The sequence below is a fragment of the Eurytemora carolleeae genome, unplaced genomic scaffold (assembly GCF_000591075.1).
Source record: "Eurytemora carolleeae unplaced genomic scaffold, Eaff_2.0 scaffold1171, whole genome shotgun sequence".
In the NCBI taxonomy this organism is placed as follows: domain Eukaryota; kingdom Metazoa; phylum Arthropoda; class Copepoda; order Calanoida; family Temoridae; genus Eurytemora; species Eurytemora carolleeae.
The window spans coordinates 64,850-80,085 of NW_019397068.1; the positions used below are offsets into that span (position 1 = coordinate 64,850).

General features: G+C 32.1%; 2 protein-coding genes and 1 long non-coding RNA gene across 3 annotated transcripts; all 3 read left to right on the forward strand.

Moving 5' to 3' along the window:
- Nucleotides 1-400: 400 nt before the first annotated feature.
- LOC111711572 (uncharacterized) lies at nt 401-3,544 on the forward strand. The gene is made up of 4 exons (XR_002767284.1): nt 401-471; nt 913-952; nt 1,713-1,750; nt 3,505-3,544. It is a non-coding gene; the product is annotated as an uncharacterized LOC111711572 (long non-coding RNA).
- Nucleotides 3,545-7,922: 4,378 nt separating this feature from the next.
- LOC111711571 (myosin heavy chain, muscle) lies at nt 7,923-8,498 on the forward strand (the record flags this gene model as incomplete). The annotated part of the gene is given in 1 exon segment (XM_023485957.1): nt 7,923-8,498. A coding segment is annotated over 1 exon segment (533 nt), but the record flags the coding sequence as incomplete, so codon positions are not given.
- Nucleotides 8,499-9,112: 614 nt separating this feature from the next.
- Nucleotides 9,113-10,235, forward strand: LOC111711569 (myosin heavy chain, muscle; the record flags this gene model as incomplete). The annotated part of the gene is given in 3 exon segments (XM_023485954.1): nt 9,113-9,131; nt 9,612-9,822; nt 10,055-10,235. Coding segments are annotated over 3 exon segments (411 nt in total), but the record flags the coding sequence as incomplete, so codon positions are not given.
- Nucleotides 10,236-15,236: the final 5,001 nt, after the last annotated feature.

Consider the following 15,236-nt stretch of genomic DNA (forward strand, 5'->3'; position numbering starts at 1 on the left):
TGGAACAATCAAATATTTTTGACTTCATAGTTGTAACAATTTGTCCAATTTTTTTATGGTGGAGGACGTTCAAACGGTTTGTCGGTGTCTAAAAAAAATCAAACATAATCAGTATCTTTTTAATTAAGCTAAAAACTTAAAATTTATATATATATATAAGAAAAGCTTTGAACAATGGATGAAATAACATTTGTGTCACGCACTTTTTGAACCTTTTTTTAACCCTACCTAACACCCTAACCATTAAAGTTGGAATTCTAATTTTTTATCAAAGTTGGACTAGGGACATGTATTACACTCCCCTGCATTTTTTATTAGATAATAAAAGCTCAATCGGGATAGGGTTAATTTGGAATTTTGATAAAGGTTCAAAATGAAATTTTAGCAATTTTTGTTCCAAAGACAAATAGAGATTAACAAGCAAGAAGTTGAACGCCTGACAGCTAAATCTATTGACAATGCTAACTTCGGGTCAGTTTATCTATTTTCATTTAAGATTGCGTTAGATTAGTTTAAGATTGTGTTAGAATAGTTTAAGAGTGTGTAAGAATAGTTTTTGATTATGTAAGAATAGTTTTTGATTGTGTAAGAATAGTTTATTATTGTGTTAGAATAGTTTAAGGTTGTGTTAGAATAGTTTAAAGTTGTGTTAGAATAGTTTAAGATTATATAAGAGTAGTTTAAGATTGTGTTAGAATAGTTTAAGATTGTGTTAGAATAGTTTAAGATTATGTTAGAATATTTTAAGATTGCTTAAGAAAATTATAAAATGGGAGAAAATTAATTTTAAAGTATAGGAACGAAAACGTTTTTTTTTTAAATTTAATCTGAGCAATTTAATTATTTGATAGTGGATATAAGAATAGTGTAATGTTAGAATATAATAAAATCATTTAATGTTTTTGATTTTAGAGAAGAACTGAGACAGGGAATGGAGAATATCCAAATTCAAGTTAGTTTCGTACAAATGATAAAACATTTAGTTCATTTCAAAAAAACATCATTAACATTAAATATCTTTACTTCAAATTATTAAATTTCATCAAATTAATTTATTGATTGATATTTATAGATCAATGTTGCGTCACAATCAGACTTAAATGCGTCAAGAGAAGCAATTATATTGAGTTAATTTACACAAACAACTTTACTTTATGATTCCTATATCTTGCAACCTGATAATTCGATCCTTCAAACATTTAAGACAGTATTTATAGTTTGAAATAGCTAAAGTCAATAAAATCAGGTTGAAAACATGTATGGATTAAAAAACTTAAGCATGGGTATAGTATACTATCTCTCATCTCTATTATATTATCTCTCATCTCTAAAATATTATGTCCCATCTCTATCATATTATCTCTCATTTCTATTATGTTATCTCCAATCTCTATTATATTATCTCTCATCTGTATTTTAATACCTCGCATCCCTATTATATTATCTCTCATCTCTATTATATTATCTCTCATCTCTTTTAAATTATCTCTTTTCTCTATTACATAATCTCTCATCTCTATCTCATTATCTCTCATCACTGTTATATTATCTCTCATCTCTATCTCATTATCTCTCATAACTATTATAATATCTCTCATTTCTATTACATTATCTCTCATCTCTAGCTCATTATCTCTCATCTCTATCTCATTATCTCTTATCTCTATTAAATTATCTCCCATCTCTATTATAATTATCTCTACTTATTCCAGTTGACTGAGCTAAGAAGGGATCTGGAGGAGAAAAGAAGGTAAACGTCAATTTTTGATTTTTACTACAGTGATAACCAGAAAAATTTAAAATAGGAAGACGACTTTTAGAACTAATTTATACATTTAAAAAGTCCACTGACCATGAAACAAAGCAATAATGCAGTGTTAACAGAACCATTAAATAAATTATTGATTTAATAAGTGTATAGTAAAACTAGTTGATATGTAACACTCTTTAGTATTGCTAAAATGTCGTTTTCCTATTCCATTGTTTTATGGTTATCACTGTATGCCTTCTAATTTTATCCCTTTTTTGTTTTACTATAGCTCAGTTTAATTTGACATATTTGTCATATTTACACTTGCCTTTATATGTTAGCCATAAAAAAACCCTGCCATAAATTAAATTGCTATTAACCTTATTAAAGCTATATTTATCTTTTGTAAATATGATTTGCATAATTCAAATAAAGATGATAAAAAGCAACATTAAATAAACATATTGACTTCAAAATTGTTTAGGCACATAATCCAATTTGAATTACATAAGATGAAATTATATAAAGGGATTGTGAGCGTATTTTCAAATGACCCTACACTCCATGCAAGATGACCAAGCCCGATTTACCCTTGAAACCTTATCAGCTTAATGATTTTGAAGATATTGTCTCTTTTCTAGTGTGAACCCAACCAGGATTTATACCTATGTACATAATTATATAAGTTCATTGCTCCCAGTTGGAGAAATGATGCACATAACAAATGCAATCTAAGAATAAAGCCAAACAAAAAGGTTATATGAACTCAGGGTATGTCTGCAGCCTTAAATACATAACCTCTCCTCCTATCTAGAGATACGACCCTTTGGCTGTGGGGTGCAAGGATCGATGCTGGAGAAAGGAGTAACGATATAGAGGGTCAGGGGTATTGAACCCTCTTTCTTATCTAGAGAACGGTATTTATTTTGCCAGCAGAGAAAGCAGATCGTCAGAGATCTTAGCCCCAGAGTTCCATAGGGAAGTTAGTTAGCACCAAGCATCTGATCAGAAGAGTCAAATGGATATATATTCGCTCCTTGCGAATGTCATGTATACTTAGATCAACTCTAGTTGGTCCAACAATAATCACCTGTATCGTTATAATGTAAATATATTGTGTCAAGTCCTGGGAGATATTCAGAACGCTCTGCAGCAAGCCATGATAGCAGCTTGTCTACAGTTGTTAAACCCAATGCTTAGAGCTCAGATGCCTCCTGGGATGAATGCTCTCAACCAGATGGCCATGATGGGCGGAGGAGTTTTGCCCTTTGGTCCACCAGGCATGGGCAAGTTCCAGCATCTTCAGCAGCTTGCCATGGCCTGCAGCAGATGTCAGGGTGTGCAACTATGCTTTGTTATTTTACTCAATCTTGGCTTTTTCATACTGAATTCTTTTCAAGTCTATACTAGGTATAAAATTGTTTATTTCTCAAAAATTCCTGACATTTTTTTTGAAGTAGAAATGTGCAACTAAAAATTATTCGCTTCAACGGATGAAACTCGTTAATGAGAACGGTTTTAAAGTGTACTCATTCCAATTACAACCCAATGCTTCTAATCATTCGCTTTACCGGATGAAACTCGTTAATGATCAGCTTTAAAAATTAAAAACATTGATATCGAATTGTTAATTGATACTTGACAAGAGACATTTTTTAAGGGTAACGTTGCGAACCGGGCTTTGGCACCTTTGCATGGAGTGTAACTTGAAATTACTCTAACAGTCCCATTAAGCAGAACTGTTTTTTTTTTAGAGAATCTGAAGCAAAAAGGAAGAAGGTGTTAGAGTTACGGTAATAATAAACAATTTAGTGCTTTAGGAAAGCTTCTAGAAATAAGAAAACTTATTTAAACAAATTTAGGGCAACTTAAAAAGGATGAGTCTTTAATGACGACCTGAAAAAAATCAATGCAATGAATAAGGTGGGTTATGCTGCAGTAGTCGGCGTTTATATCAATACAAGGAAGACAAATGTTCTTTTTAATTTTTGATTTCTAACAAGTTTTTTTGTAGATTACAAGTTTAAAATTGACAAAGAGAAGCTGTTAATTGACAATAGGGCTGGGCGCGTTCCTGGTGGAACGATCGTTCTTTCCCGAGAACGAACGGAATGATCAAGAACGATCCCATGGTTCCGAAAAAAACGAACGCTTAGAACGCGTTCTTAAAAATTTATAACGATTAGTAAAAGAATTGCTTGAAAAGAATGGTTAAAATCATTAACGCGTTCTTATTTTCAAGAACTCGTTCTAAGTTGGGAACGCATTTTAAATCAGGAATGTGTTTCCAGTTCAGATTTTCTCTATATGCGAAATTAAAAGATAGAATTATTGTAAATGACATTAGACACAATAATATAGAAAAGTAAGATACCGCTGCTGCTGAGAAGGAGGAGGAAGCTGAGAAAGCTGAAGAGCAGGTAGATTCAACTTTCAAGTCATGACGATTGACGTAGTTATCCATATTTATTTACAGAAACACTGGTAATTGTTAAACACTTTATATTTAAGAAATATTAATATCCACTGTCCATAAATACACTCTAGTTTTTCGACAATTCGATTACCATATTAGAGATGAACACGCGGATTTCTCTGTTCTCTAAGATCAATCCAAGGTAAAAAGGGTACCCTTTTAAATCGGACATTCCACTCTTTTGTCAAAAGGTCACTTAAAATTCCAGTTTAAGGATTACAGATTTATCAAAATCAAACCTACCAGCTCTGGTTAGGCAGGTCCTGGCTTGATCATAGCATGCAATTTGATTAATTGATTGATAAAGGCTGAGAAAGCAGAAAGAGAGGCGGAAAGAATTGATCAAGAACTGCAACAATTAATGAGAGAACAAGGAGGCATGTGATGATGTGCCGCCCCCCTACTATGGGCATCTGATGATGTGCCCACCCCCTCTCCTATGGGCCTGCTTACAAGGCGTGATCAATCATTTTTGTTGAAAGTCTCAGCTCTAAATTTTTTTTAAAGTTCATTTTTTGTATCAGATACTTTTTTGGCCAGGTTTGCGTCAAGCAGATTGTTGTTATGATGTAAGAAGTGTTCTCCTGGAGGTGGATTTGCTTCGTTGTCACAGCATAGGAATATCTAGAATATTAACCAGAGAAAGAGGTGCACTTCGGTTTTTTAAAATGCTTTTATTAAACGATGAAAAAAGCAAGCCGAACCCTTTAACATATTTAAAACGATTTTATAAAATTTAATATTGGTTTAATGAGGTTAAGAAAGAAAAAATGAATATTTGAAGAATTATGAAATATCCGGGCGGGAAAATACCGTAAAGACCCAAAAAATAGTTCAAAATATCGCAAATTGTTTAAACCATATTAGCAAGGATTCAAGAAGTATGTTTACCAGACAGCCTGATATATACTTTGACATTGTGAACAAAGTTGTAAAGCAAGATTTAAAAATGACAAAGATCTGGGTTAAATGAATTAAGTGTTTACCACAAACTCTGATTTTCTAATCCCTATATCTTTGGAACCCATAAGCCATTGAATTTTTAAGCTTTTATTATTTGATCTAACAGAAGTCATAGTTTGAAATGTCAAATGTCTACAACATTGGACTGCAAAGATATAGGGATTAGAAAACCAGAGTTTGTAGGAAAGATTCAATTGCTTTATCTCTGGCATAGGACCAAAGGTATGATATTGATTATGGATCTTAAATGTAAATAAAAACCGGAAAAAATCCTCAAAAATCATTTAGACATCTAAAACAGTTTGAAACCATTCTGAAAATGTTCTTGCTGTGATGAACGAAGCGGATTACTTTCAGGCTAACGCTCTCATCATTACAACAAAGATCTGATCAACATCAAATGATTTAAGAAAAAATCAGCATGCACAAAAAAGTGAATTTTTAAAAAAATTACAGGGCTGAAAAACTACCGTTAAAAAAAGCGTTAGAAAAAATAATATAAACGTTTTACAATTAGTTATCATTTATTCCAAATTAAACTTTTGTAAAATTCCCTTCAGTATTGTAAATTTTAACGTAAATTTTCTTTATTGTGTGCCATTGATTATTCTTTAACAATTATTTCAGCTTTATGTCCAATTTTTAACCAAACAATTTCCTGTAAAAGTTAAAGTTGCTATAGCTTTATTAACTATAGCTTCATTAACTATAGCTTTATTAACTATAGCTTTATTAACTATAGCTTTATTAACCTTTTTTAATTCTAATTTTAAAAAAAATCTTTTATAAATTAATTTACTTAAAGCCTAGTATGATTAAGTCCATTAAAATGAAACATTTTAAAAAAATTGATTTTGCTCACAAGATATAAAGGTATAAGTTTGTTTTGATAACTTTTTCATGTATTTTTTTAAACCATAATAAAAATGTCAAAATATTAAAAAAATTGTAAATGTGTGTAAATTTTATAAATTGTACTAGTAATAAAAAATAAATGCTAATAAAATATTTTATTTTTCAAAAATATAATCGGCCAAACCTTTTACGGAAAAAGCTGAATCTGTATCTTTATGAATGAACTAGCTTGGGAATCCAGCGTTGCCCATGGGGTACTCATAGTTACTCCCGCCGTTTACCCATGTTTGGTATAAAATTTAGATTTTAGCTATTATTTTCAAAGTCGACCTACTCAACTCGTTAAGATGTAAACTGCCCCCCAAAAAAGTGTGATATACATCATGTTCCAACCGACCTGATGGGCATCTGTACTTATCATTGAGTAGTTTTTAAAGAAAATATCAAGAAGTTATCCCCCACAACTGTTTAACTTAATGTAAGACGACATTTAATAAAGGTGCATTATTTTTTTCCAAAAACGACCGTTTTTATATAGTTCGTCGTTTCGTTAACGATCGTTAACGACAACCCTTCGTTAACGATCGTTTAAGAATATATACAATACACATGAATAAGAATATATACATTACAAGTCATTTTCTGCCAGGTTTCCTTTCAGGACTTCCTCAATTTTTCATTGTCCTTAAGAACTAAATAAAGATTCTTTATGAATTTAAGTTTAAACCTGTAAATCCGTGGTATGCAGACAATTCCCTAAATATTCATTAATTAGAGGGCTAGTCTGATTTTTTATTTCAGAGGACTGGTCTGATTTTTCATTTCTGAAGAGAATAGTCTGATTTTAAAATCAGACTAATAAATTCAGACAGCATCTTGCCCCTACCACTGCCAACTAAAATGTTCACATTCTGACACAGAAATCTTCAAAATAAAAATAAATTTGTAATAAAATGGACATTTTTAAAAACCACTTTGTACAAAGAATATGCGGGGTTCTTGAAGAATACATGCGACTTTCACTTTGCAAACTAGTGTACACTTCAGTTGATTGTCAATTTAAACACCACTTTAGAGATAAACACACAAAGTTCTCTGTTCTAAAATGAATGTTTACAGGGTACCTTTGTTAATCAAGAATTCCTCTCTTTACATGGAGGGTCACTTGAAATTACTGAAATTTCTTTTTATTGTCTTTTTCTGCAGTGACACTTAATTTAGTCCCAATAAGTATGATAGAACTTGTGAGAGTCCCAGGGTGTCATCTGTGTGACTTTGTTCAGGATGAAAAAAGAACAAATTAAGATTTTTTATCAAAGATTACTAAAGCACCAAAGAAAATTATTTTTTTTCTTAATATACAAAATTTTTCTTAATATACAAAATTTAATCATGATTCACATTTATCATTCATATTGAATTTATCTCTGAAAAGTCAGATATATTTTTTATAACAAACTAAGTCACTGAGTGATTTAAAAATTATCCACAACAATTTTGTTTTCATTCTGACACAAACAAATCATTTTGAATTATAATGAATTATAGTTAAGACCAATTCTGCTCAGCCGTAAAATCATTTTAAAATCACATACAAACAAGCATGATACACCAACTGCACTAATAAAATCCTTGGAAAAGTGTACACAAAATTAAACATACTTTAAAATGTAACAAACTTTTTTCAAATAAAGATTAAATCAAACTTAGCTTAGTTTAATTTATATCTGGAAATTGTTTATTTATTGATTAACAAATAAGTCCTTAGGTAGATGTGAATAATCTGTTTAAAAATCAGACTACTAATAACTCCACTCTAATTATGACTAAGAAAGCGCAAGGTTCCGACACATTCTCTCTATATAAGATACAATCTGGACAGACAAGGAGCAGAGGCTTTCAGTTTCTCCTATAGACAACAATGCCTGGACATATCAAGAAAACTTCAGGTCCGGATCCTGATCCATCCCCATGGCTTCTTGTCTCGCCTGAATTGAAGGAGAAGAACAAGAACAAGCCCTATGATCCCAAGAAGTCTGTTTGGGTTCCTAACAAGGCTGATGGAGGATACCTGGAGGGACTCATTGAGTCCAAGGATGGGGCCAAAGTCTCTGTCAAAGTTAATGGAGAAGTCAAGGTGTTCAAGGAGGATCAGGTTTGTCAGATCAACCCTCCCAAGTTTGACTGCTCTGATGACATGGCTAACCTTACCTATCTTGGTGATGCCTGTGTCTTGTGGAACTCTCAGATTAGGTATGTCAACGAGTTGATCTATACCTATTCTGGACTTTTCTGCATTGCTATCAATCCTTACAAGAGGTTCCCTATCTACACCCTCCGTACCATGGAGATCTATACTGGAAGAAGACGTAATGAGTGTCCTCCCCATATCTTTGCTATTGCTGAGGGAGCTTACCAAGGTATGATGAACTCTGGCATGAACCAGTCTATCCTATTGAAATATGACACTTTAAGTTTAGTAAATTCTATATTCATTTTATTTCTTTATTGCCCTCTTTTTTTTTAAAAATTCAGTGATGGTGATGGACCAAACCTCTGTAGAGTAAAAAAGTAGATGTTAGTTCCACATTTTGCCCTCCTCCCAAATTTTCACCCAGTATATAATCTATATATAAATTTGGCTTTGTTTGTTTGTTTGTTTGTTTGTATCCAATAAATGTCAAAACGGCTGAACCAATCGGGCCCAATTTTTTTGAGGGACATCACATAACCACAAGGAAGGTTTATGAATGATAAAAATAAAAAAATGTGTTATAAAGGTTTTTAATTTTGTAAAAAAATTTAAATTCTTGAAAATCCGCGATTTTTTTTTTAATTCCGCAAAATTGTTTTCTTCTTTGTTTTAAAATGTAAACAAAAAGAACATGTTCACAATTTAAATAGAAGATGGGCGCGAAGCGCCCTAAAAGCCTAGTATAATATATTTTGTCAATACTAGAGGTCTCTGTCTAATTTTTTTTAATCTTAAATAAATCAATAGGATAAATGTTTTATATCTATAATTGTAAAAAGTGTTTATATACACACTGATTCAAATACAACCTAACATGCGAACTAACTACTATGGTGCTTCAATATGTTTAGTTAGGATGAAACTCTATATAAACAAAAAATGGAAATAAACTATACTTATTTGGAAGGGTGGGTTCTTCTTGGATTCGGAATACTTTTTGCATCAAGGTTAACTTGAACTAAACACTAAACTCTGTACATTGTACTCTGTATAAAGTTAACATTAACATTACCATTAACATTGGCTTTAAACAATTCATTAAAGTTTATGCTTGTCATTATATAATGTTAACATTAACATTACCATTAACATTGGATTTAAACATGGGGCCGGCTCCAGAGCCAAGACGGAGCCAACCATTTTTCAGTGATTTAGAGTGATCTGAGGTTGAAGCCATTGTGAAACAAAAGTTGTAAAGGACCTTAAGGGCTTTCTATAAAATAGTTTAGAACAAATCTGATTCTTGTTCTAGTTTGTTGCAAAGCTGAATCTTGTTAATTGGTTGCAAATTTGATTCTTGACATACCCTACAGGAGATGGTGGTCGCTCAATTCACGAGCTGGACAAACAGCGCAGAAGACTTGAAGTTGAAAAAGAAGAACTACAAGCTGCTCTTGAAGAGGCTGAAGGAGCACTGGAAGCTGAGGAAAACAAGGTCCTAAGAGCGCAATTGGAACTTGGCCAGGTCAGACAGGAAATTGATAGGAGAATGGCAGAGAAGGAGGAAGAGTTCAACAATAGTCGGTAAGTCTTAGATTATAAAATATATTTCTGCAAATTCCTAATTCTAACAATTTCTTTGGACTCTTTGAGTACATTTTTTCTGTAAATAATCTCTGCTCCACCATTTAAAATATAATTTCACTACGTTAATAATCTCAATAATCTCTTCACCTGCACAAATTTTGCACAACCACTGATTTCAGGCTGATTTTTGTTCAAGATATAATGTATTTTTTAATCCTATCTTTTTTAGTAAGAACCACGCTCGTGCCATGGAGAGCATGCAAGCTTCTTTGGAATCTGAGCAGAGAAGCAAGGCTGAAGCCCTCAGGATCAAGAAGAAGCTTGAAGGAGATATCAATGAGTTTGAAATTGCTCTGGACCACTCTAACAAAGCCAACAATGAAGCTCAAAAATCCATCAAGCGTTACCAGGTATATAATTTAAATGCATATAAATATTAGACATAAGTTCAAACTGGAAAGCAGGCAATGAACACATGGCAAAGACTGAATATTGAAAAGGAATATATATGTAGAAGATTTTGTTAACCCTTATATTGTTTGTTGCAAGTAAATATATTAATGCATACCAATGTTAGGATTTCTTTATCAAAACTAGCTAAAACAAGGTCATAAGCCACAAAAAAATTGTTTCTCGAAAATAACAGAACAAACCACACTTCCAGGTATCGACAATCAATGAAAATCTCTTTATTTCCTGAAAAATTACATTAAATTATAATGGGTTTAAATAATGAAAATAATCTTTGTAATATAGAAAATCCTTACAATCTAGAACAGGAAATGTGGGTATAAATTAGGGTACAAACAGTACTAAAAGACGTTTTTAACTTCTGAAATAAGATGACAATTAATTATGAATGAAATCTCTGTTTTATGTGAAAATTATTCTTTGTTTAACTTTTGAAAATAGATTCACAACATGTGAGGCTTTGTTTATATTTATAACTCCGTTGGAGAGAAGAAAGGGGTGGGTTGAAATTGTTTGGTTTGGTGTCTCCGAGAGGGAACTTAAGTTAAAGACGACCTTACAACGGAGGCTTATTGTTAATGGTTGACAAAGGTTTACTTAGGTTACAATAAGATAACTTGTATTTCATAAAGAAAAATAATTCGTATAATCTAACTGTTTTTATATTTCATATAATACATGTTTAAAAGTACAACTTTATATTCTCAAAGATTTTTGTAATGGTGATAAAAGCAGGCCTGGTGTAATGTGAAAAAAGAACTATGTTATCTCTTATTTAAAGTAATAATTTGTGTTGAAATTTTTACCAAATATGAATTATTTTAAGGCATGCATTAACTTTATTTAAATTTTTTACAGTTTTAATCTAAATTCAGCATGACCAAAATTATTTTTGGCCACAATGGTGCAATCTTTAAAAAAAAGATGGTACAATAGAGTATTAAAACCATAAAATATAAAGAAGAGTTTTTTTAAATAATGTAAAATTTTGTTCATTTTTATGATCTAAATTGCATTAAAGATATTATAATGAAAAAAAACTTCTCATTCGTGATAATATTTTTGAATGCAGATTTCTGTAAATTCTGAATTTTGAAATCCTGAAACCAGTTGTAAAATAGAATTCTGTAAATTCTGAATTTTGAAATCCTGAAACCAGTTGTAAAATAGAATTCTGTAAATTCTGAATTTTGAAATCCTGAAACCAGTTGTAAAATAGAATTCTGTAAATTCTGAATTTTGAAATCCTGAAACCAGTTGTAAAATAGAATTCTGTAAATTCTGAATTTTGAAATCCTGAAACCAGTNCCTTTAATGGTTTGGGTGCTGGGAGGGTTTAACAAGTTCAAAAAGTACGTTGGAAAATTTTGATTTTTACTTTTGACAAATATTAACATATGGGGCGGGGTGGTGGAAAACAACCCCCTTCCCCCTCCCCTATCGTGATAGAGTTAACTGTACTGAAAGTTTATTTGTCAGTTGAAATCCGCTGGTCTGACGTACGCTCCGTTCATTTTTCTAAATGTAAAAGAAGGATTAAAAAAAAGTCTGAACGTGCACAGAACATCGATTTTTCAGTTTTTAAAAGTTCTTCTAAGGAAATAGATTACTAAGTTCTAACTACGAATGCGTAGAAAAATTATCAATGACCACAGGTTGTGATGTATATGATTTCTTTGGAATTAAATTATTTTTTTTTACGATCTGAGATTAGTGTTGAAACTTTTTGTATGGACGCTACGTTTTTCGGTAAGAGTCGTTTTAACAATTTTCTCCTTATAGATCCGAGTTGAATGTTGCAACTTTCTGAATTTTATGGACGCTACGTTTTTCGGTAAGAGTCGTTTTAACAATTTTCTCCTTAAAGATACAACAGATAGAATCATAGAAGTAAGATTATTAGCGATCACCATTGTTAATTTTTCGCCGTAAGCCTTTCATTTTTCCAGAACACTCCCTTTAAGGTAATGCAAGAAGTGATAAAATGCAAAAGGTCATCAGAGTATTTTTGATCACAAAGTTATAAAACTGCAGTTTTTATGCATTTATAATTTCAATAAATCGGTACGAATAAATTTTCATTTATTAATTATAGAGAAAAGTTTAAACAGCTAAAAGTATGCTTAAAGGGACTGTAAAGTATGCTTAAAACAAAATCTTAAAAACTGAATATTTTTATTTTCCGTTATGCATGTTAACATTTATATTACAGAATATATTGTATATAACGGAAAACAAAATCATGTTATGGTTAATGTCAATTCGAGGTTTTCTTTTTTTATCTACTGCGAAAATCAGAAAACCGTAGAATAGGAAGACGACATTAAAGCAATACTAAAGTGCATTTGACCATTTTACAAAGCAAAAAGCTTTATTAGTAAGTTATTAAATCACTTATTAAGTGAAATATAATGAATCGGATCTGTTTACACTGCACACTTGCTGAAATTGGATTATTTAAAGTCTCATCTTGAATCTTAAAAGTCGTCTTCGTATTCCAGAGTTTTTTGTTATCACTGTACATAGTTTGTGTTACAAATATTAATTTAATAGTTTTGAATTAAATAGTTAGAAATACTGCAAGGATTGCAAGCTTTATGGATAACTATATTTATAAAAGCAAAAGAACTCAGATGAATAAATGCAATATAGTTATAGTAATTTATAAGATTTAGTTATAGTAATTTTAAGTGATCCTAAATTTAAGCAATCGCATGTTCAACATGATTAATCCTCAACTTAGTTACAACTAACGTTGCCAGTGGAATTTTCTAAAATCGAATTTTGAAAGAAAAAATTTGATTTTTGAAAGAAAAAATTCAATTTTAAAAAGAATTTTTTTTTTTTTCTAGCCTATGTTACCCCTAGGCTCTAGCTACTCAAGTCTTCCCTACACAAATTTCAGCCCATTTGGTCCAGCCGTTGGGCCCGCTTTTGCTACAGCTAACATACAAATGTACATACAAATATGTATATATGAGCGAAGAGCTTTATAATATACCTAGCTGAAGTGCCCGGCGTTACGCGTGAATTTGTTTAAATCGAATTTTTCAAAAAAAAATATTTTACTTCTGAAATTTTTTTAAAACCTTTGTTAACCCCCGTAGTACCCAAGGGGTTCCCTCAAAAAATTACAGCACATTCGATCCAGCCGTTTGGACAGCTATAGATGATATAGAAAATGTTATTGGTTATCTATATTGAATTGTTAAGGTTTAAAGGTGCCACTTGTTTCTAGAAATCCGATTTCAAATTTCACTTTTTTATATAGACATTAAACATTAAATACATATGCTTAAATTAAAGCATAATCACTGAAGTTACTAAATGTTTATTTTTAATTAATGTCTATTAATATGTTTATTTGTAGTACAGTGAAACCCTTAATAACGAATACATCGAAAGAATTCATCAAATGTCGTATTCTTCACTTTCTGATAATGGAATGTTGCAGATATTTAGTTTTTTAATTAAATGATTATATGGAACTCCTTAAAACTGTTCCCGCATAATCATGGCTATTTATTTATTTTCGCAAATACTGGAATTTACGTAATAAAGTATAAAACTCATTAAAGACGACATTTGATAAATTCTTCCGATGTATTCGTTATTAATGTACAATGTCAGCGTGCTTATTAAAAGCGGAAATTTACAAGACAAAAAAGAGTAATTGTGCAGTGCACTGGTGAGGGGTGGACAGTTTGTTTCCATTCTCTTTCCTGGCCAATGGACGCCGGGGGGGGAGTAACCCCCTTATAATGCAGGTTATTATATTGTATTTGTTTTATTTACTAAAATTACAGATATGCACAGAAAGAAATTGAGTCTTTGTTACAAACTCTGATTTTCTAATACCTAAATCTTTGCAACCCAATGTCAAAGGAGAGATTTTGAAGAACTTGGCGGTTCTTGGTTGTCGACTTGGAGGTCAAACTCTGCCAGGAAGTCTGCTCCCAGGATTGGTTGGTCCACGTCGGCGAGGAGGAACTGGAACTGGAAACGACTGGAACCAAACTGTAGAGGAATTAATCTGGAACCCCAAGCTTTAGTTAGCTGTCCATCAGCTATTAGGAGGCGGGGGCCTGTCGGTGCAGCTGAGGAACGATGGGGAAACACAGATCTTGAAGCTCCAGTGTCAACTAAATAATCACGGTTTGACAGGGCATCTTGCAGGTACACAGGGGAAGCTTCTGGACGATGTGATCGAATTTGGTTTTTGACTGTGTGATTTGAGCGTTTCTGAAGGCAGCCTCTGCATGAAGGAACCACAAGTTGGGGTCCTCTGTCCAAAAATCTGGGAGCTTGACAGAGACTTTGGTGACATTCTCAGTTGGAGTTTCTTTCTAGTCCGTCATGATGCTCGGATGTATCACTTAATGTTCAAAGTTTAATTAAATCACGAAACTGGATAGCGTTTAACTGTATGTTTAAAGTCGGGGGTCACCAATATAGAGTACATGAGTGAGACTCTAATGAAAACGCATAAAATACTTCCAGTATATATATTTCTTATAACTTATTACTAGAGGGTTCAGAACTAGAGTAAATATTGATATCACATGTGTAGATGTTTTTCAGTACTATGCCCCGTATCAGTTCTATCTCATTCTGTTGAATCTTGTGGGATTTGTTTAACGCTGCCAGGCATCGTCTTCCACAAATGAATATATTAATGAAAGAATGAAAAATTAATAGACATAAGAATAAAAAAATTAGAGGTTGCATGATTTTTGTTTGGCAGCAATTGCCAAATGTTCATGTCCTTTTTAACACTCTAAGGGCCGCCTAAAAAATGAAGAAAAGAGGGGGGGCAATTACCCTGGAATGTGACTAAAGAACAAATCAGTTTTTATTTTTTGCTAATTTCTGGAAGCTCTCTATTTAGCCCCCTACAGTCCTCACATGTGCATTGTAAGGGAAGATGATGGGGGGGGGGG